Below are 24,367 nucleotides of genomic sequence, written 5' to 3' on the forward strand. Positions count from 1 at the left end.
AAGACATAACAACTGGTTAATGACATAATGTAGTTCATTTTGAAAACATGTTTTTGTTCCTCAGCACTTTGAACTACAGTTTGATACAAGGTGTGTGAACTGCAAGGACTCTGAGCTTCTAGTTTCGGTCGTACTGCTGGTTAGTGCGTCAGTGTTGGATATAAAGTATCTCAATGTAAGCTCCTGGGTTTGTTCTCTTTTATTGTTCAAAAAATTATCTACTTTTAAGTTTTTGCATTGAATCTCTGTTTAGATGTAGTGATCCAATGAGAAATGTTTTGACAGATGAAGTCTTTGTAAATGCAGTCATGACATCAGACTAATTGCTCCTATTCCTCTCCTGCTTAATGCGTTTGAAATGTCCTGAGTCACTGCTGGTGGTTTAAAGGCCTACATGCCTTCGTCTGATGGATTTCATTAGAGGTTTGAAACCTTTATCTGTGTTTGTGGTGACTTTTTAAAAAATATGTAAAAATAAATAAATAAAATGGAGCAGAAACATTGCCATAGATCTTGTGACCTGTATCTTATGACTTTCCAATTGGGAAGTAACTAGAATATTTTTTTGTGTAAACTTGTGTAAACTGTAAACCTTGTGGGTTTACAGTTTAGGATCAGAATTATTTTGCTATAATTAATTCTCCGTCCCTTATGGGATGTTTATATTTTTTTTCCATTTTTTTGTTTGTTTGCTTGGCAAAATACAATAACTTAATTTTTAGTCGTAATCTTTAGGATCGAGAAATAGGAAAGCATATTTAGGAAGTGGAAATATTTTTCACATATGGTATTTTTGTCCCGAGGAAAGCAACATGTTTGTTTCCCTTTGGGAAAATTTAAGCTCTGTAGTAGAAAGAGAGAGGAATTAATAAGCGTAGGAACAGATGGGCGGTCAGGAGACAGAAAATTACTCATGAAGATCATCATGTTGATAGCAAAATAAAGGCCTTTGTCTTAGTGGGGAACTGTAACCTGGTGAATGGGATTGTTGTTAAACTGGGAGGGCCAGCAACCTTAATAGCTGAACCTGTTCCTATGACCCAGTGATCTAGAGATATGGTAACTATCGCACTGTGTTTACATCTGTGGTGACATTAGTGGAAACGCATTAAGGGCTTGGGACATAGAATTAAAATTGTATTATAATTGCATAATCTCGCATGCCTCAGTGTTTTTAAGAGTCACTCCAGGTCACAGTTCACAAAATCTTCTGTATTTTAAACATGCATAGGTTGCTCTAGGATTTGGCTGTGTTTGAAACTGGGGAACCTTTTGGTAAAAAATTTTAGCTTTTAAACATTAATTACATGGCTTAATCGGTTTAAGAGCTAATGATTTTTGTAGTCATTTTGTAGTACTTTTTCTTAACGCCGAATATCACGCTGGCTCATTAATTCAGTTCTGACTGAATATCAACTAGAACTGAATTATTTCACAATTCTTGCAGCTTATTTAAAGCACAATTTATTAATTGTTTAGTGTTAAATGTTGAATTATGAAACTGATCTGTAGCTCCTGGTGGGTGCTGAGCAAATGGTTCTTTTAAGGATTTTGATAACGCATCGCTAAAACATCTAAAACACTTAAATCTGAATATAGGATCATAACAATTGGGATTCTACTTCTATTTTGGGGACTAAGGACCAATCTATGAGACAGTGCTTAAAAACTACGCTACTGGAAAATGTGTTTGTTTTTTGTTCTCATAACCCCAATGCGGGTTGTTGTTGCTGTCTCTAACTCCAGTCCTTGAGAGCCATTGCCTTTCAGCTTGCGTCCAACATGCTGGAATCAGGTAAATGGCCTTAAACTTTGATCCAGATGGTTTTGAGCAGGAAACAAAAAAAATTTCTGGGAAGTGGCTCGTGAGTACTGGACTTTGAGACCTACGGTGTATCGTTTCAGTTAGTAAGCTTGATTCATAATTACATCCATAGTATCCAGACATAGTAGAGAAATGGAAGATCTTTTTCTTTTTTTACTTTTTGATGATAAAAAGAGAGTATTTGAAAATGAAATGCTTTATTGGACATATGATTGGATATACAGATGTAAAAAAAGATCTTTTTAGTATTTGTTTTCAAATAACCATTTGCAGTGCAGCATTTGTGTCCTTTTCTATCCCAAATATGTAAAATTTCTTTTTGGTTGCTAATGACAAATTAATTATTACTGGATTTTGGCATCTCCCTGCAGTAGGTGCTCCCACATGGTGCCTATAATCATGAAGGAAGCATGAAATTGCAGCTTTCTTGCAACTCAATGACTCATTTGAACATTATTATTGCAATGACTTCCAGATGAGCATCCTGAAATTAAGATTTATTAAATGTGAATACAGTGGAAATTAACACAGACTACAGAATCTGTTGTAGTGAATGTGCTACGAGGTGACAGTATACTCGTATATTAAAATGTAGATGAATGCCATATTGTTTATTTTGGAACTTTGAACACAGCTAAAACCTTTCCGATGGTGAACTATATTGAATTAGGTTAACTGTGTGAACTGTGGTTGTGCTTAGTGAACTTGCGCAACACTGAGCACCAGATGATTAATAAATATTGAAGTTATGTGTTGTGAAACAGCCGAATCAGTTATGAGAAATAATAGGCTAATTAAACATATTAGCACTCCAAACATTATTAAAGCCAGCCAAAGCTATTCTGGGATCATCTGATGTCAGGATGTTTGATCTACATCCATTTGTGAAATTATGGGGGGTTTTTTGTTTGTTTTTTGACAATCTATAGTACCGGTACATCTTATGTATGCTAAAACCATACATCATAATGATTTGTTTTTTCTTAAAAGTCGTTTTGTTGTCAAAGTGTTAAACTTGTTTAAATTTGAATGTCATTCAGACATGACCTTTTTCTGCTTCTTTCATCTGTACTTACTACTCTTCTCCTATTTATTCTCTTTTTTTAACATTCATCTCAGTCAGTATCTCCTTTCGCCAACACTCAGACTTGAGTTCCCAATTAATGCCAGACAACTGGTTTCAGTCTGTTGGCCTCACTGTCCCTGTTCACCACTGGGCAACCTGCCTAATCCTTGGCATTGGTTGGGACGGCAAGAAAGGGCAGAAAACTGGGAGGAGTGGTAAGTTTGTGAGTAAATATGGTAGAAGCCCAGTTTTCCACAGAAACCAACATGCTGTTTAGTGGTGTATGATAAGACCCAAGATGGCATTGAAGGAAATCACTAAAGTAGTGGTGAAAGATCAAAATAAATCATTTTTTCATTGACTGGTTTGAAGGCCAACTTTCCTGTGTGTTTGCTGGAGAATGGGGAAAGTCTGTAGGCTTTGTTGCTCCTGGTGGTAATTCAGTTGGAAAAAAAGTAGACGCCCCTAATGCAAAGCATTCATCAGGGAGAGGAAAAACATCTGCTGTGTAGATCCATTGGATGGAAAAGGAGAACGTTCTCTTCCTGGAATTACTTTCATCTTCGGGGATCTGTGGGATATAATATGTGGGAATAAACGCGGCTGTGATGTGAGGGTTTTCTCAGACAAGCAACAACTGTGAGTCATATCATGCTATTCTCCAATGCTGCTTCCGTCTTCCTGTTTTAAATCAAGACTTTTTGACTTGAAGAACCACTTAAAGCAGTCATTTGAGTTGAAGAGTTTTACTCTTTCTTTGGCTTTAACCACGTCTCACCAAACGCAAATCAGAAAGGGAACGGTGAAACCAGCCAGCTACAAATTAATGTGCAGCAGTTTTCCCAGACTGCTGTGAAATTAAACTCCTATTTTGAGGAAAATTCTCATTTTTCTTCTTTACTTCAGGGAATGCGTTTCAAGACCAGGCTGTGATCCGTTCGAGGCTTTCTAGAAGATCATCTTGCAGATTCTAACTTCATCTTCTCCTTACTCGAGAGAAAGTGAGCACAAATTCATAAACATGCGGAGAGCTGCTCGTTAAATTGTAACAGTCCCCCCACTCTTTCCTTTAATGTGTATGGGGATTGTCTTACATGGGAGAAAATTACCACTTGAGCCATTAGGAGAGACATGATGACAAGCACGTCTTAAAAGGAAATTTTCAAATTGGGACAAAAGCTCACAACTATAACTCGTTACTAAAACTGAACAACAAGGAAAGAGAGCAAAAAAATATAAACATTGTCGATGAATGGATAAATTTTTTTAAAGCAGGGTAAAATGTTAATAGTTTAAATATGAACCAGACCGTTTTCATTTGTTGATGGATAGTTGTAATCGCATCAATGTGGGTGCATTGTCTGTAAAAAGGTTCAGAGGAAAATGTTGCAGCTTGTCTGACTCATAAAGAGAGTTCAGCTTTTGTTTCAGAGTTCGTTCGATTCTGTTGTTCTCGGCAGAGGCTTTGACGGGCCCTTCACGCTCTAATTGATTTAATTAAGTGGACGTACACCCCCCCCCCTTTGGCTGTTCTAATGCACAAGCTGACAGCATGCAGACACGCATCATGTTATCTCAAACTCCACAACATGAGCTTTGCTTATCTGTATTTTGCAGAACGATCCAAGTTTCCCTCTAGAGCTTCCCAGCCCACGTAGCATCAATCCATCTGTGGTTCAACCTCGTTGACGGACTTGGGCCATTCTTGTGGATGCTGCAGAAGGCATCAGCGTTCTAATAAATGTGGAAAAATACATTAGGAAAACATGAAAATAATCACAAAAAACTTTATTAAGTTCATTGTTTTGTCAAGTCAGATAATGTATTCTTTACAGAGGAGGTAGAGCTGCATAATAGTGAGTCATAATCATGATTTTATGTACTTTCTGTAATATTATATAGATATTTTGCTTAACTGAATCTAGATTTCACATTCTTTTTTTATATAGTCTTGGTCATTAAAAGCTGCAGCAAAAGCATTGTTAGATGGTCAGGCCTTTAAAACAATGTTTAAGGTGTAACAGCTTTATTCCCACTAGTGTAGACCTGCACGATGCAACCACTTCAGTATAAAAATGCTTACATTGTATTAGGGAGGTCTGGATTTGCAAAATATACTTGGGTATTGTTAATATTTTAAGGTGCTCATTTTCTGTCATTGGTTGAAAATGGTGGATGGAAAGACTGGGATGTTATCCACTAATGAAATGACCAATCATAAAAGGAAGTCACGTTTATGATTGGTAAAAGTTACTTCCTTCCATGTAGTTGTGACTCGTAAAATCATACCTTCTCTGTTCTCTGCAAAATTTTATTTTTCCTCTAGTGCTTTTATTCTAGCCCGAGCACAAGAGGGAAAAGGATTTTCATCCTTCTTATGCTTATGTTTACAAATGGGGGAACAAATACAAGACAAAGACATTAAATTTAGATTCATCAGCCACTTTCATTTTGATATCTCTGTCTGTAACCGGTAGAAAAATAATCCAGTTTCTCTCTGAGTGGATGTGCCTCCTCCATCTGATTAAGGTCCGCGACAGGTGGGCATGTTCGTAGTTGTGTGATTATTGTAATTGACAAAAAAATTAGAATTTTAGCTAACAACAAATTAATTAAAAGATACAGCGCACTACATAAGATTGAATTTCTAAACAAAATGCTTTACTTCAGGTACAGCTATGATATAATTATGAAGTAGCCAAGATAATAAATTCTGGCACAGCACTGCCAGGAATTGGGTGAGTTCACAGAAGTCGCAGTGTAGATGTGTAAGTCTTCATTTTAGAGAGTTTTCTGGAACAAAAACATCAACATTTTTCCAAAGGGTTTGGCTGATTTTAAGGTTTTGTTTAACAGTAGTTATTTACTACAGCCGGTTTCAGAGACTCGGGCTACAGATAAAGTTTAACAAACTTCCAACCTGAAATCTGCTTCGGTTGTGATTTTGTCTTTAAACCCTTTATGCTCCTACATTACATTTAACTCAGCTCAACAATAAAGTGTTGCCTTAAAAGATTAGGGACAAATCCTTGCATTTATGGGAAGTGCCCAGACTATACACAGAAAAAAAATGAAAGCAGGAGTATACAAATGGTGAGTGCCTGTGCTGAGGCATGAATTAAGTGAGGAACTGTGAATGGAATTTAACTCCAGTGTAAACCTGCCACCAACCCCACCGCTTCCACTGCAAGGCCAAACAGAGCTGCAGGAATTGCAAAATAGATGAGACAAGACACAACAGCAACCAGCAAACTGATAGTTGCTCCTTTGTCAGCAAAGAACTCTGACCTACCAGGTTGTGCGTTTCTTATTATCGTTCATTCTCTTTTTACACTTTATTCATCCCATTATGGAAATTCTGCATGTTGGGAAATCTTGAAGGGCTCTTTGCTGTACGATCAGCAAATCTATAAAGCACACACTGCAGCAAAACTGCTACATTATTTACCCATAATTTTAGTTCTTTCTGTATTCACTGGATTGGTAATTGCATAATAAGTTTCAAAATGACCATTTTATGCCTGTCAAAATTATCTTATAGAAGTGTTAAAGCTGTAAATAAACTAAGAGTAAGGACTGAATAGCAGAATGGTCAACATGATGCACTTCAGCACATAAAAGTAGTTCATAAAAGGTTGGTGCCATCAACTCCTAAGCTTTATTGGGGTGTAGATATTGGTAATTTAGTCTCAGGAATCCTTACACAACAAGGTTTCTGCAGCAAACCCTCAGTAATTATGAGCAGAGCCATATTGGTGTGAACAAATAGTTACACAAAACCATTTAATAATTTAGCAGTTTAGCACTCAGTAACATCAACTTCTCCATGTTCTAGATTAAATAAATTGAATTGATTAACAATTACATATTCCTACCTGGTTTTAAAATTTTCGATTTGTCGGCCAACATTTAAAATCATAATTTAATTCATAAGGATTGACTAAATGTACCATCAGTATGTTTGAACTACTAGCAATCTGTCGAGTCTATGTATTTAATTTGACAATTTAACACATAAATCTCTAACTTTTGTTTAAGTGATGGCTTAAATGTCTAGACGACATCCAATAGAAAAAGAAGGATATTAGTGTTGGCTTTGCTACAGATATTTGATCAGTTTGGCTCCATCGCTACAATAAACCATGAAACTCTTTTTGAGAAGTCCAAGTTTGAATTATAAATGTTTTGTGGTGATTAGCTTAATTTGGGGTTCTGTGTTTAGAGGGTGTTCCAGAGAGAATCGTAGTACCAGTAAATACACATAATTTAACTCATTGTCACATAGATTTCTGTGAACCATCTGGACAGTTTTCATCATTTTAGATATTTCTCTTCTAGATTTATTCACAAATTCAAGCTATACTACTAGATATTACCATGTGATGTGGTGCTGCTGCGTGCTTGGAAGTTGATTCAATTGATGGAGAGAGCAACGTGATAGGCCTTGTCTAATCCATTTGTGCACTCTTATATTTCCTTCAACAGGCGTACACTCAGACACAGCCACATGGCTGCAGGTGAAGTGAGTCCTGCTTTATTTATAAGGTGTACAGCTCAGAATGCCACACGATTCTCCCGAGGATTCACGTTTGCGTGCTCTGTATTTGGCTTGTAAGCATCCGCTCTTTGCTCTCTCTCATTCTTATATGCACTTGCTACAAAGCATCTGTTTACCCTTTTCGTGCAGGTTTAGCTTGGCAGAACTACATCTGTTTGAACGTGACCTTGGCAGTTTCCAGCGAGCTGCCGGCAGACATTTGCTGACTCTGGCGCTTCACGGTTTTATGTTGAAGGAGTGATATCATCTTCGTGTCACAGAAACAGGAATGCCTTTGTGTGTTCAGGCCAGAGCAAATCACTGTAGCCAGCAGTGGAAAATGTCAAGCTATGGAACCCAGCAGTGCAGAAACCATCTTGGGAGCAGGAGGGCTTAAATGGATTGAATTATCAGTCAGAGGGGTGGACAAAGAGGAGACGGCATTAATGGGGATGGCAGGACAATTGATATAAGTAAAGACTGTAGGAAAAATCAATATTTATTAAAATCACAGAGGTTTCAGGATCTTGTTTTCACATGAGGTACAATATTAATTTGAAAATAGAAAATGTTCAAAAGGTCTCCAGAATATAAATTTGATATAATCAATACTGTCTCAATTATTTTCACATTGGTTACATTTCTGTGTATGATTCATGGTGTTAGGAAATAATGATGAGATTATTCATCTCACATTTGACTTGGTGAACTTTCTTTTAATTTGACTGTAATTGTAGTTAGAAATGTTCGGATAAGGCTTTTCATGGCCAATACAGATTTCCACTTTTCTTCAATGTCTGACCTGCTGATCTTGGCCAATAACATTTTATAATCTATTTTACTGAATGTAGAAAAAAAAATAAAAAGCTAATCTCTGATCAGTTGGTTGATGCGTCTGAAATTGTGATCAGTTTGTTGCTTTGATTGCAGATATAATTTGCTATTAAAATGCTGTCACTTTTGGCTGATAAACACCCTAAAAGGAAACTTCCTTTAGGTGTTAAAATCATTAGCTGGTAATCTGATTTTTGTGATTTGTGCAGTGACGCAAGTCCCCCCTTGTTTTTGCTCTTATCTGAAGACTTCCTGATTAAGTTAAGCATGCAAGGCACAATGTAAGCTTTACGTGCTGCTATGTTTCCACCATAGTTTTGAGAGCATCTCTTGTGCCTCACGGATCAAAATTAGGTTGTGCAACAAAAGCAAATAAACACGAGCAAGACTGACGAGCAGAACGGCAGTAAAAACTCCCTGCTCAAATTCCCTTAGAGAAGGTTCCCATGTGTATCAGAAAACTTGGTTAAATATAGATTGTTTTTCTCTCCAGTCAGTGATGGAAGATTTTATTCATGAACAATTAAGTTCAGATGAAAAAATAATTTTCCAAAACTCTTTGAAAACAAGTAGAATTCACATTTTTTCTATAATTGTCATTACTAAAGATAATTCTGGAGACACAGTGCTTTCATTGACTCCTGCTTTGTCTTCCACCCCTCATATTGCCAGTAATTTGCTCATTTTGAGTTTGTAATTACTGTGCATACATGATCTAAATCTTTTCTGGTCGTATCAGTCAAATCTCATTGAACTGTTCAACAAATCTAAAGGGAAGCTTGACAAGTCTTGATGAATTACACTGTCAACTTATTTGAAAACCACGTAGTTACGTAGGCACATGGTGGTGCTTACTATGAGGTTTAACGGCATTTTAATGAAACACGTAACTCTGTAACTTTATTGTCCCACTGGGACCAGGAAATTACCAGGTTAAAGTCTAAGGTTTAAATTCTGCGAAGGCTGAAAACTCAAGACCCAGTCACTGTATTGATGCAAAAATTGACAAGATTCATCCCAGTTGTTTTGTTTTTATTGTCCCACGATTCACTTTCTAAGAGCACTAATGGGATTAATGCAAATGCTGTTAACGTTGAGACCACTTTACTTTAAATCTTGGTCCCAGCAGAGGTGAAACACAAGTGTCTAACCTTAAAAGGCGGATAATTATTGTGTATTAGTGTTGTCAGATACAAAAATATTCATAGGACAGTTTGTGTAATCTCTATATTTGTGCCCAACAGGTTTTCATCACATCACACTGCGCCTCGTGCATTTTTATTAAAACATTGGGCTGTTCTCTCCTGGGAGCCTGAAGATAAAATCTGATCAAAGGGAATAATTCAGGTTTATAGCTGAGGGAGGAGTAGGGAGAGAGTTACTGGAGCAGAGAGTGCAAGAGAAGGTAAATCTCAAGCCACAATTTTAGTCAGCTGTGGTTTGCGTTACCCAAGGAAGAGATTAGAAATTTAGAGGAGAATGTCTGGATTGTTTTCTTGCTTGTTTTCTCTAGTTGGTTAGCTTAAATTTTCACATCAGTCTATTGAGAATAGGTAGTATTTAACTAAATCTAGTCACCCGATAGGCTTACAAAATTATGTTATTTTCAGCAGTTGTGATCCTTCTGATTGATCTCTTAAGCTACAAGTAAGGAATTCATACTAATTATGCATTCTTCAAAAATGGCTGATCTGGTTCATCTCCCATGTTACCTCATTAACAGAAATCCCTGCAAAATTGGTTGCTTGTAGGAAATCTGACAGATGTATGTAAATGTGTGTTATTGCCTTGCCTTCATTCCACCATGAGGTTACAACTTCGTAAACTGAGACGCTTTCTTTGCTTTTCCTTTCTCCAAATTTTCTCCAGATTCTTCCGCTAATGTGGTTAGTTAGATCAGGTGTAATTGGGTCATTGCTTCTCATATTGCTTTTGTCATAGATTTTTTTCTGGTTTCATTTTTCACCAGTGATCACCACAAACTCTGACCTTGTAGTACTCTTATTTAAAAACATTTATTTTAGGTTGGGTGGCAATAATATCTCAGATTTACAAAAAATATAAAACATATTACCAATCATATTGCTAAATCATATATTTTAGCAACTTGGATGGACTTTCACAATCATTCAGGCACACACCTAATGTAGATCTTGGTTATCAAGATGATAAATCTCAAGAGTGTTGGGAACATTGTGGTAATGGAAAAGAGAGTAGTGATGGAAATCTGGGTCAGTTGCAATCAATATGTCCGGTTTTCTAATATTGTGTGACTGTGGTTTATTTTAGTTTTTATTACTATTAATATTATCTGTTTTGCATATTTTGTTTTTACAGAAGTTTAAACTAAAAACAATGTTCCACATTGACTGAACACCAATTGCTATGCCTAGTTTAAAATAATAGGGAAATGTTTGCATTGTTTGATGCTGAAGTAGTTTGGTAATTACTTCTCTTATGTAAAGAGTTTCGAGAATTTGGCGACTGCAGTATCTCTGACCAAACGTGTCCCCAGGCCCATTTTACTTGAGTAGGTTCCCCAGGATCTATCTTGCATGGGTGGAAAATATCTAGAGATATAAGTAAAGGAAGAAGAACCCTGAACAGTATCATTTGCATAAATTGCTGCATTCGTAAGCCAGTTATAGACATGGATTATAAACATTGAACATTTTGTGTATCTTTGAGGTTGGATGCTATAAGTTAACCAAAAGATGTCTATTTCAACTCTAAATGGGATGTTGTACTGAAGAAGACTTGAACCCTGTCATTTAGATCTTAAACTCAGCAGGAAAACGGCAGATGTTTTTCTGTTACAACAAAGGACATCTTCAGTTTTCTTAATAATCTACTAATTTGATACAGAATTACTCTGCCTTGAATTCTTCTCCATCATTTAATTGTCAATCACATCATCATTTCAAGTGCTTTGTCTATTCAACCAGAGAAAAAACTAAACATCTGCAGTTTGTTGAACCTATGCAGTTACACTTTTCTACTTTTGTCCTGCAAGATGCACCACATTACTACTTAAAATAAATAAAAAAGACACAAAAAACCTTATGCTGGTGAGCATGTCTGCAAGGTAGAAAAAGGCTGTGTACAGAAAATTAGGCTATTTCATTTCCTGAGAACATGCTGCTCTGTAGAAGTGTTACATTATATATTTAGAGTACAGGGAGGTGTGCAACTGGAACAAACACTGTGCTGTTGAGGAAGGAGACAAACCTAATATTAACAGTAGAAAAAGTATCCCAAGTTTTTAAGCTGTATTTAGGCCTATAAACAAAAACACAAACTGGGAATTATTGAGATTTCTGAGCTCCAGGGCTTTTTATCAACTTTTAATATAATCATAGTAGTGGAAAATTGAATCAAATTTGTATGCAGCATCATTCTGTTTTTAAATTAAGATGTTAATCAAAACAGAATCTTGCATAATTTGAATCCAATCGTACTAGAGAGTAAAGTGTGGTGCATTGCTGGAAGGAATTATTAAAAATTGGGACGTTATACACTTCCGCAGTTCTGTATTTCTGAGTGAAATATGAGATTAAAGCTGCAGTATGTAACTTTTTGGAAAATATTTTTTTCATATTTTTTAAAAAATCTTGGTAGGTCCTGACAGTAGAATATGAGAGATAATCTGAACAAAATCAAGCTCCCTTGACTTCTCCCTACGGTCCTAATGCCACTTGCAGTAATACATCACTCTTATTCAAAAACAACCAATCAGAGCCAGGAGGAGGGTTTTAGTGCTGTCAATCATGCTCATAGATGTGCTGCTCACACTCTTCTCCTGAACAGCGTGCAATCGCCTTTGAGGCTGAAGATACTGGTGTGTTGCAGATGGACTAATGTTACAGAAGTGACATTAAGTTATCGCAAAACTGCAAATTTCTCGACTTGTACCTGCTCAAAAAAACCGAGAGGAAAACAAAATTAAACGCATGATGACAGGCAAACCTAAAAGGCAAGAATTAGGCAGAGCCCAAAATAAAACAAGGTTAATCATCACAGCAGCTTTTTAGATGTAGCTACATGTAAAAAGCTACATTTCTTCTTGGTAAGTCAACCTCTGCTTGATTTGTTTTATTTTTTAACAACATAACTGTGGTATGATGGCTACAGTATTACTGGTGATGGAGCAAATCTTGTTTTACTCTGTATTTTTTTGCTGCTTTTTTGCCATCATTGGTAGATGACATTTACTAGCTTAGCAAACATCAGCCAACTATTAGTTTCTAAAACATATTCCAAAATATCATACAATTTAAATCCATTCTATTTAAAAAGTTTTTAATCATCTTCTGTGATTATATATTCTAAGTATCAGTCTGTAGAGTAGAAAACTACAAATATCTTGGGACTATTTTGGATAATAAGTTAAAATTTACCTGCATTCAGAAAACATACAAAAAAAGGGCCAGCAAAGATTATTTTGTCTAAGGAGGCTCGCAAAGTTTCAAGTTGATAAATCATTGATGATCCTATTTTATAGATCATATATTGAATCTGTGTTGACTTTTTCCCCTCCTCTGTTGGTTTGGGAATCTCAGTATTAGACCAAAAAATGCCCTTAGCAGAGTAATACATACTAGCAATAAGATCTTAGGGGTTGAACAATTATCACTTACAGAACTGTGTAAAAAACAAATCATTAGGAAAACTAAAGACATTATTGCATATACTTCTCATCCTTTACATGCTGATTTCCAGTTTCTGCCTTCTCGCATGAGGCTCAGACTTCCTTGTATAAAAAGTAACAGGTACAAGCACTCCTTTGTTCCTACAGCAATATCTATTTTTAATGCAGGACAAGGTAGGGGGACTTGCACCTGATATAGTGTAGCAACTGTTGACCAATAATGAAATATGCTGCTGTATTCTTCCCTTTATGTGTTGATCTGTATTTTATGTGCTTATAGTTTTTTTTTTGTTTGTTTTGTTTATTAAAATCTTTGATACTTTGTCTTTTAGCCCTCTGTATTTGCTGCAATATTAATTGCCCAAATTGGGATACGAATAAAATGAATCTGAATCTGTACTAATGCATAATGGTTGTTCTAATTGGTATATTTAAATGTATTTACAGTAAAACGGAAATACATGGTTTAAATAGAGCTGCACTATATATCAAATTGCAGTGTTCATCACAATGTTGTTGTTGAAAATGGCTAGGAACCTCCTGATTTAAATATTTGGCTTAATATCTTATTTCAAGTATTGTGAATTCCCCCTCTGCATGCTAAGAATATACTTGTATTTCAAATCAAGCTACTACGGTGCATGTAATTGTGCCTGCTGATAAAATTTTTGACCAAATGGATAGACCGAAGCTGCCTTTCAGCATAGTATATGTATATTTTTTGTGTCTTGGATCCTAAAGCTAGTGAAGAAATTGGTAATGTTGGAAAAATAGTAATTTGAAATCTGGGTTATTTTTAATCAATATCATTATTTTCAATATTAAGCAAAAGTTTTCAGGTTGAGTTTTTTCAGATATGCTGCAGCCCAAGTTTGGGATGTTATGAAAAATTATCAAAAAACTTATAGCAAACACGAGTGGGGTGCAACCCTGTGGGTACAACTTTGAATCTTATAAAAGGCTTCATCAAAATTTTGAGCATAGACACCCAGAGGGAATGATCTGATTTTAATGTAATTTGGACTGCATGAAGACCGGTGATGGGCATGTAAATGATTTGATTAGCAAGAAGCTGAGCCGTCTCTAAACTGCACCACAGCACATAAGCGGCGGCACCAGGAGTTGAGTGATCCACTATAGGCTGCGGTAATGCCAGTTTTTGTCCGACACAAGGGACACACTATTCACAACACGGCGAAGGATGACACGTTATGTGTCGGTGACATCTTGTATTGCCGTTTTTTGACATCTTTATGCCCTACTATTGCACTGGCCTCATTCAAACCCACAAAGCGCATCCTGTCAAACTCTGTTTCTAATGCACGAATGAAGCATCCTCATTCACTGCTTTGACAGACTGTCAGAAGCACCAGGAACTACCTGCAACACACATCGCAACTGATGATGCACACATGTATTGTCGTTTCTGTTTTAGATGAGAAAGCTCTTTGCAAATCAAACCATTTGCATACTAATTCCTGGTCTGCATGTGCTCAATTATATCCAAATCAGACCGATCTTTCTGGGTAGTAAACTGGGTGATTTACTGGTTTCATTATCAGTGAGTGGTTTAGTGGCTGCCATAGGTGTATAAGTTGACCTTTTAGATCAATTAGATCAAACATTACTGACTTAGCTGACTTAGCTTTTGTTACATACCAAAACATTCAAAAGCAACCCCAAGAGGACCGCATTTCCATTTTGAGATATCATTGTTTCTTGAATTAGAATGCATTATTTTGCATCAATAATCTACCATTATTATCCAGAAACCCTTTATATTTAACTCGCTCCAGAAAGGTTAGCATTTTTGTTTAATCAGATGATGACATATCTGGCAGGCGATGCAGGTAATTGAAGTGATCATTCTGTTGGTAGATTAATCAGATGCCGGTTCTGTCTGGCTCATTCTTTTCCCCTTTCTTCTCCACCCTGTGGCTCTATAGCTCCCATTTGCCTTTGTGTGGCTGAGATTTTGTTCTTCAGAAAAGAGCTATCTAGAACTGAAGGGTGAAGGGATAAATCTGAAATTCATAAGGGAACAACTGTGCAGCTGAAAAATGAACTGTCTATTTTTTCCCCCATTGAGACCGACTGAAGAATCTGAATTTCCCCTCTTGGGAGACAGACTGAAGTGATGACAGGAAATGAAAGTGGAATTGCTCTCATTGAAAGTATGGAAACATGGAAATGACACCTTTTTTTTTTTTTAAAGCTTTTTAGGACATTTTTCTTTAAGTCGGTGTGTATTTAAGACATAATCCAATCAGGGCCCCAGACTGCTGACCTGAAGAGAACTTTATGTAATTATTCTCTCATTCAGAGCTGAGGAACCATCACTATTTGTTCTTGGTAAATCAGCACAACTCTGGGAAGTTTTACTGATGATAAATATTACATACATATTAACAGAACTTAAGAATCATGATTCCTAGTTACTGAAACTGTTATGTAAACAAAAATTGTATTGTATAAAGTCAACTTTATGTTCAAATTGCTCTTAGTTAATTTGTTTTCCTCATCATACTCACAAAAAGGTTTTAATGAATCTTGACATGTTGGATTCATTTGAAGTTCTTCCCTCTCTGAGTTTCCACTCTTTGTGAATGTTTTCATCGCAGTCACTAAAAATATACCAGGTGTGGACATTGAGGGCAGGGGAAGCCCAAATATATTATTGACTTGCAGGATATGCATCCACGGCATTTGAAATATGACATCCTATCAAATATTACATCCAAGTACTCCGTTGCAGTTGTGATGTACCAAATTGTAAGGCAATTTTATGAATCTCTAAGCTTCATGTTTTCACTGTGTAACTGTGAGCATGTAGGAGAATTTAATCCAACGGATCACAGTTCTGGGCTGAGTTGTGTTGATAGAGCAATTTTTTTTTCTGTATTTCACAATTTCTACTCCTACTGAAGGACAGAGCTTCTTTCTGGAATACTCTTTTTATATTTCATTGGTTTTGGTCTGGATTTTCTGTAAAAACCTTGAAACATGCCTGACTTTTCCAGGAAGCTAGTCTGAAGAAGCCTCCTCTGTCTGTGACCAGGCTTGGCTCAGTTTTTGTGGTTTTTCTGTCCTATTTCCATCTAACTGCAAGACATGCTTTTGATGTCATCCTGTTGTGGTTTGGGATTTTTTTATTAATATGATGGCATTCATGTGCACAGCACCTATTTTTGTCCTCTGAGACTGAAGAGGAGTAAAAAACAACCACATCATGGGGAGGCAGATGCACTCTACTTACACCACACCCTCTGTTTCAGGAGCTTTTGAAAACAAAAGGGCTGCTAATGTGTAAATGTTACAGATAGAAAACCTTTTGAGGTGTACACTCCAGTTCTATGTTTTTTTTTTCCTTCACAAAATGCAAGGAAATATAGCAGCAGCCAGCAAACATGTGGATGACATCTTCATCCCCAAGTGCATGTGAAAGGTATCCAACTCTGCCTCCGCCTGGTTTTGTTATCGGAGATGAATCATCTTGTGAAGACGAGCATTAGAGCTCTTTAAATCACAGAAAGTCTTGTCCGGGGTGGCTCTTGCATCAAATTTGGCTTCCTCCTGTTTCAGTGCGTTCAGTTCGCTCTAAATGTTTCCGACAGCGATTGCCAATGGGGAGTGAAGCAGTCCGCCTCCTTCCTGTGAGAGGTAGCTACTGCAAACATTGTAGAGCGGATAGGGGGGTGGAAATAGTCTCTCATTGGTTGAAATTTGCCAGCCTTTGACCTAAATGCCAAACACAGAAAATTCTGCCAACATTTTTTTTCCACTTTAAACATTCCCTCTTTTTTATAATCCTCTTTTATTTTCTCTCTTCCTCTTTGTGAAGTGTTGAAAGAGCCTCTGAACGCTCCCCCATCAGCGAGGGGAGCTGTGAAGTGTTGTTGAACCCCAGCTCAGCAGTCTGTTGCTCATCTTTCTCTTTTAACATCTCTTTGTAGAGGAACAGGGGGTCATGAGGAGTTTGAGCTGTAAATCATTCCTTTATTTATTTATTTTAACATACTTCATCCAAATTTGTTGGTTAGCATCCAGTGAGCAACCAGTAATTACATGGCCCTAAAAAGGCAGCAAATAAAATCATATAAAATAGATGTTATTTTTAGCATAACCAGATCTGTTTTTCACTGCTCTTCGGTTGTCGTAGATAGATTTCTGACTGTCTTAATGGGAGTGAATCAGGAAGTCAGAAGGAGCTCTCTCATGGGGCTGATTGCTGAGTGTTCATAATTTAGGGTAGCAGATACAGAGCAAGGTTGTCAAAGATGCAGAAATTGATATCACAGCTAAAGAAAGGCAACATTTTGACATCGTCATGTGAGAAATCATGCTAAGAAACAAAATATTATTAAGCCACTAAATCATGGCACAATGGTAGAAAGCATCGAAAGGTTTTATGTATATTTTATTTATGTCTAGCAGGCAAAAAAGTAGATTTTCAGTGCTTCATATTGAAAACTGGAATGAAACAGGATGTGTTTCACTCCAGTTACAAGCAGTTTCACTCTGCCACATGCCCTGTTTACAGGGCATGTGGCAGATCTTCTGGTTCTTCTGGATTTTCTGGTTTACCCCAGTAGATCTGCTCAGCCCAGTGGTAGAGGCGGTAGGACAGTCCACTAGTGGCCCACCGCGTGTGTGTTAAAAAATGTAAAAAGTTACAAAAATTTGGAGGTGGACGCGCAGGTGTCCTAATTTCAAAATAATAGCATGTGAGGCCAACAGGCAGGTGCAGGGAAGGTTCAGTTGGTGCCACTATAAACCTAGCTTAATCCGTCTTTACTGTAACTGTTAGACGGGAGAGGCGACAAGTAAAGCTTAGTCTCCTCTGGTGATCACCAAGAGGAATACTATATTTTCAGATATAGTATTCACTGAAAATGATAAACTGCATAGAAAAATAAACCATCAGTACACAAGATGTAGACTGTAAATATACTAAAATAGTAGGTGCTAAAATGTGAGACAGGGCAATAAATCAATAATATATTGTGATAGACACATGAGTAATATCGATAGATAATACATCCAATAGAATATTCAATAATTTCACTGAACTCTGATCCAGAAACGCACAGCATTCTGGGGAATGTAGGCAGATGAAAGACTTTAACTGCTCAACCTCTCTCGGCCAGCTAAGCTAAGCTATGTTGGTGGCATCAGCTAACTCACTGCTCTTTGGTTACCTAGCAACAATCTGTTAAGTAACTTAGTAACTTATGCGGTAGCGGTTTCGTGTTTCATGCCAAATAACTGGTTAATAATAAGAACAGAGTGAAGTGAAAGGAAAAAATTAAAACAGTTTTTTGAAAGGAAATGTCCTGTTAGTCTTGCTTCCAATTCAGCTACAGTACCTTCTTCTCCTCACAAGTTTGGTGGTGACTTGGGTTAAATCTTTTGATCAAACCTGATTACACTATCAAACAGTAATCATTACCAGGACTTCTACACGTGTTAATGCAGCAGAAAGGGGCTAACTACAAATGCAGGCAATGCTTTTTAAATTTCTCATTTAAAAAATTTCTTGCACTTTGGAGTAGTGCAGTACTTTTGCTAGTATATAATAGAATCAAAAAAAAAAAAGTTTGTGGTTGCAGTAGATGTTTAACGACTGCGAATCCTGGGCACTGCAACAATGAAGTGGTTCTCAGATTTCATGAATGCATTTAAAGGAGGAATAAACATTGTAAAACTGACAGAAAGTTGTAATCCAGTCTAATCCAGCTACTGCTTTCTGAGGCACAGAGACCCAAGCACATTCACACACCGCCTGTCTCCTGGAAGAGCTGACGTCACCGTCCCTCATCTTGTCATAAATCCGTCCTTCTGATCCACTTTCCTCCCCGTTTCTAAAGAATCCCAGCTGTTGCTTTTGTCTCCTCCTTAAACATCAACCGAACCATCTTAACCTCAATTCTTCCGCTGCAGTAAGAAAAAATAAAAGTCACACATCCTGAACAGTCAAGCTGTTTAACTTGTAGCGAACTTGGCACACACTCCTCAGTGTTGCACAACTCTTCTCCTCCTCCTCCTCTCAGCCGTCCCTGTCCCGGCCTGCGAGGCGAGAGCCAGTTTGACAGCTTTTAGTGACGGCAAGCAGGGGCACATTTTCTGTGCAAACTGTTGCACATGAGCGGCTGTAGAGCAGCCATTAGGCATTCTCCTGCAGTGACACAACCTATGGGTTGTAACAGCAGGAATGTTCCCAGTCATCTCTGACTCTGCGCTTGTGGCCTAAGTGAAACTGAGATAAATGTCTGTGGTTGAGTAAAGAGGGCACCATTTTCCACTGCTGCTATTAGCATGTATTAATAAGTAATCTACGCAGAAGATATAAATTGTTCCTCCGCTAATGGAATCTTTCTATAACGTCTAATTTAAGCAACTCTTAGCGTGAGTCATCTTTCTTCAGAGTAGCTTTTACCCATTTTTTTCACTGAAGAGTAAAATGTAAATAATTAAGCAAACATTCTTCTTGCATCTGTGCTGCAGGCTAATATGCATTTTTTTCCTTGTCTAGACTGTGTAAAACTATCCATTGTTCACATACACTAAATATTAATGGGTAATCTCACCCACATGCTTCTCTCTGCACTCAAATCAATGTTGTTTTCCATTTTAACCACTGCAGGGGTTTCTGTTTGAATCAGTTAATGACTGATCATTTCAACATGGTGGAAAAAAACTCAATGGATATCTATTATTCCCTTTTATGTGGAAGACTATTTTTAACTCTTGTCTAAAGGTTGCTCACAGCTACTTCCTAACATCTCAATCTCTAATCATAATCTTGCTTGAGATTAGGTTTTCATTTATTACTCTAAAAGAACAATCGCTCATAAAAAGATCACGCATTTATTAATTTTGCAGCTTATCTTCAATGGCGGAACATTGACAAAGTGGCTGTTTGTTGTACTGAGTATTCACCAATTTGTTACAAGTAATTAAATCAGTCTGGAGACGGTTGACTTTCCTTTCATGTTCTTGTTTTTATTCTCACACCTTGAAGGTGAGCTAAATATAAACTGGGTCGATCAGATTGTTTTCATACCGTGAGGTTGTATTTATTAAGTGAGGTTATCCCACAGCAGCCGTTACTCATACATGCACAGACTCAAGACTACAGTTCCTGAACAGGAAGGTGGTCTAGTTGACCCATGTCAAATGACCTTACTCAAAGCCTGGTGAAATAGAGCATGTAATCGCTCACTGCACTGTCTAAAAAAACGAAACCCCCAACAGGCAAGGTGTGTTTGTGTATTTGTGCACAAGCGAGAGCACATAAATTGATTTATTTGGTGTGTTTGTGCTGCTTTCTGCCAAAATAAGCATTTTGTAGAAGCTTCGATGTCTGTAGAGCTGCAGTATCTGCCGTTAAACTTCGTGCTTTGAGCTAATGGTGTTACCTGGTATCTTCTGACACGACTGGGCTTCACTGTTAGACGTATATGAAATGCTGCCATAATTTCCATTTAAGGAATTAAAGGCTTTAATGCCAGTTTATGCTCAAAATATTACCATGAACATTTGGTTGAACATCTTGGTTATATAATATACTGGAAACCTTTCCTGGGTTTATCCGGACTAATACCCAGCGTGAGCAGGGATAAGCACTTTAGCAATTCTACTCGGGGATGAGTGTGGATCATTTTTTAATGACTTCTTACTTGTGACAGCAGCACTGAGCTTCATAAACACAGCGATAAAGTATTCACACCCTTTAAACCCTTCCTCATTTAGTCATGTTACAGCCACCAACCTTGGTAGTAGATCAACGTTAGATGGAAAAGATTGTGATGAGTCGATTACTGAAATAACTGTCAACTGATTTTGTAATTAACTTGAGTATAGCAGACTGAAAAAAAGACATAATTAAGCCTAAACTGTACAAAAAATTTACATTTTGCTTTTAAGATGAAAAACCTTTTTTGTCTGTAAACAAGTTCTACCAAAAACTCCTCAAGTGGCAAAGTTTTAGCTTCACCTGGTTCAAAATCAGTTTTTTTAACTATGTATTTTTTTTTTGCTATCCATTTATTTATCAGTTAATCCAAAACATAGTTGGCAGATTAGCTTGAAGCTATTAAGTTAAGCTGAGAGCTCCGGGCTATTGTCATGTTGATGCTGAAAGTATTGTTTTAGCTGCAGATGCCTCCTTTACTGCAAAGAATGAAGCATACACGGAAGCAATGGTATGTAATTGCATTTTAGGCAATGTGTTTTTCTTTTTTTTCTTTAAAAAAAAAAAAAAGCTATTTATTTGTTTGCATCTTTTAATGTATTTGTAGTTTTGTATAATAAAACAACTTTTATTTTCAATCGTAAGAATGATCGATTACTAAAATAATCGTTAGTTGCAACTCTAAAGAGTGTGCCCGCAACATTATGCTGCCACCACCATGTTTCATGCAGACCAACTCTATATCAAGATTAAATTACATTCAGATGGACTCATAGGGTGAACTCTGAAGATTGACTCTTTAGGGGTTTTTTTTCATTTGTAAAATTCTTTTGACAACCATGAATCTACTTCTTCCCATATTGGAAATGTGCTCTACTTTGTGTTCATTTAGTTTATAAAATCCCAATACTTACCAGGAAGCTTTTGGCCATGATGTGAAGATGTCTAGAAAACTCCCTTCTGTGTTTGAATGAGGGATGCCTCATTGATAAAGCTGAAAAAAAGTTTCCTAAAAACCAAATATTTAATTTGTCCATTCAGACTACTGTTTAATATCAACATGGCAAATCCTTTGCAGGAGCTACCATTGAAATGCAGTAATTTATAGCCGATTAATTATTAACTCAGTCTATTGTCTGTTCAGCTTTTGTTTTTCTGTCATGAGAAAAAGTCGGATTGTTTAAATGTACAGATCGCTCGGCATCATGTATTTGTTGTTGACTTGTGACTCCTCCTCCTTCTCCCCAGGAGGACTCCATGAAAGATGACAGAGGAGGTGATTGTTGTAGCCAAGTGGGACTACATAGCCCAGCAGGACCAGGAACTTGACATCCGTAAAAACGAGCGCCTCTACCTCCTCGACGACTCGAAAACGTGGTGGCGCGTCCGCAACACCGCCAACCAGACGGGTTACGTGCCGTCGAACTACGTGGAGCGCAAGAACAGCCTGAAGAAAGGCTCTCTGGTGAAGAACATCAAAGACACTCTGGGTAAGAGGCTTTCAGCTTCTGGCTGCGACAGAGAATGAAGTCCCCTGAGCGCACAAATTATCACTACTAACGTGTAGAAATGCTTTTCATCAAAAGCAGTAAATCTGTGTCCCACATTGACTAAGATGAGATATTTCTGTGCTCTGTGAGTTTGTTTTTCAGTCTGGATTTTCATAAAGAGTAAAACGATTTTCTCACTGTGTTTCTATCTTGGCTGGAAGCTGTCACCAGTCTCTCCAGGGAGCCTGTTGAGTCGGCCATTGCTCTCAGCTGTCAGCACTCTGTTGCTCAGTGTCCCCAGCCATGACTTGAATATATTAGTCTCTCTGTGTGGGTATAGCTTTCAGCTAAGGGGGTGAAAATGGTGTGTATAGTGTATGTGAAAGGAAGTCTCTACTTTTCTCCGATTAAGTAAGAGGAAAATAGAAGCCCTCCTTCTATTGATTGGCAATGAAAGTAACGACAGATGACAGATTATTCAAAGAGACTTCTCCTTTATGCAATAAATTTTCCTCGACTTTGTCATTCAGGCACAAAGAAGACACCAATTATCTGTATCAAAGGAAGAAATTTCCATCCCATTATTAAGTCATGTTTAAAACTTTTGAATCTAAAGGAGGAAAATGAAACAAAGAACAAAAATAATATTGTTGCCCAGAAAAAAGAAACACGTTAGGCTTTGAGAAATTATGATTTATGTTGCTGTTGAAAGAAAAAACAGAACACACTGAACATTTTAGGTCAACATTTAGTGGGTCTGTGTTTTTTTAAAATTTTTTATTATTTTTATTTTTTGCTTGTAAGCAGAGCTTACAGGTGTGCAGTGCATTAGTGGTCCCGAAAAGCTGTCACTGAGCATAGTTTTTATATATATATATATTCCCAATCCTGCTGACTCAAAGTTTTATCCATCGATCATTCGTCTGTTCATTCATCAATCTGTCCATCCATTTTCTGTCCATAATCCATCAATCCTTTTGTCTTTCCACCAATCATCATCTGACAACCAATCTGTTTGTCCATCCGTGGCTCCTTGGATCTTCTACAACGGCCCTTTAAATGATAAAGAACCACATAATGTTTTTGTAAATAGATATAACAAATATAAGTTTTACTGTTTTTTTAAAGGAATTAACAAAATAACTAAAAGTACCCTGAAAATAATTATATATTTATATACGTATATATATTGTCATGTCAAGTTGGAAGCTGCTTTTTGTTCTCATCTTTTTCCACAAATGTTAACATTGCATTGTAACATAAAATAAAAGTTATGTTTTTATTTTAAAAATTTTAAAACGCCTAAAACAGAAATAAAATGGTCTGCCTTTAAGATTGACAACAAAGTAGATATTTATCCGAAATTATTAGTCCTGTTGTTAAAGCGTCCGGTAATATCTGCAGCTCCAAATGAGTTTTATCAGACGGACTGAGGGCAAAAATGCCTCTTTGGGTTGTGATGGTATAAAGTCTGACTGACATAAAAATATCTGCAGTAAAATCATAAATTTTTGCAGACATACTTTATGAGAAGACTGACATGGTTAGACAAATATCAATTTGGTAAGAATCCTGATTGGTTGTTGTGATATTTTATGTGACAATGGGCCCTCTGGTTACATTGTTTTGCATCCAAGTGTTGACTTTTTAGTTTGTAAAGTTGAACGAAAAGTTTAGTTTATTTTGGCGTCTTATGGGAGAAATAATTCTCTAGCCTTTAGGTAGATTGTGCCCTGATTCATTTTTACAAGTTTTTGAATATGAAAATGTAGGCAAGAAATCATTTGGGACAATGGCGCTCTTTAACACCCACTCAGATGTTTTCCCTCTGAAGTGAACAAATGCCACAGATGTCACCCCCAGCAAACATCCTCCACAAATTAAATGGCAGCACTTAGTTTTTTTTCCTGATCTTTGATGCTCAAGTCAAGGGAGCAAAATATAAAAACTTGCTCTTTTGATCTACTAATGGGTAGCAAAGCAAACAGTGAAATTAATTTGTTTTGACAGCTTCACTATGGGATACCAGTTCCGCTATCAGAATGGTTGGGAACGGGGACGAGAGGAACCTGGACAGGAAATGGAAATGTCTGGTGGAAAGCAGTTTAAATGTAAAACAAGCAATAAATGTGTGGTTTCTTAAGGCAGCTGTAGTCGGAGGTGACGGAGCGAGGTGGATCGAGGTCAGCTTTAATGTATTCACCTCTCCCACTCTGTGGATCCAGACCCTCGGGGGGAGGGGGGGAGCTGCAGCTGCATGCCGGCCGCCCTGAC

At 37.2% G+C, this 24,367-nt stretch overlaps 1 protein-coding gene across 1 annotated transcript in view; it reads left to right on the forward strand.

Annotated features, from left to right (window-relative positions):
* The window catches only part of nck2a (NCK adaptor protein 2a), a 36,574-nt gene that overhangs the window by 3,637 nt on the left and 8,570 nt on the right, over positions 1-24,367 (forward strand). The window contains exon 2 of the mRNA XM_028023891.1: positions 21,852-22,093. Coding sequence (XP_027879692.1) covers positions 21,868-22,093 — 226 coding nt within the window. The 5' untranslated portion in view covers positions 21,852-21,867. The remainder of the gene's footprint in view (positions 1-21,851; positions 22,094-24,367) is intronic.

This window comes from Xiphophorus couchianus, chromosome 7, assembly GCF_001444195.1.
Source record: "Xiphophorus couchianus chromosome 7, X_couchianus-1.0, whole genome shotgun sequence".
Lineage (NCBI taxonomy): Eukaryota > Metazoa > Chordata > Actinopteri > Cyprinodontiformes > Poeciliidae > Xiphophorus > Xiphophorus couchianus.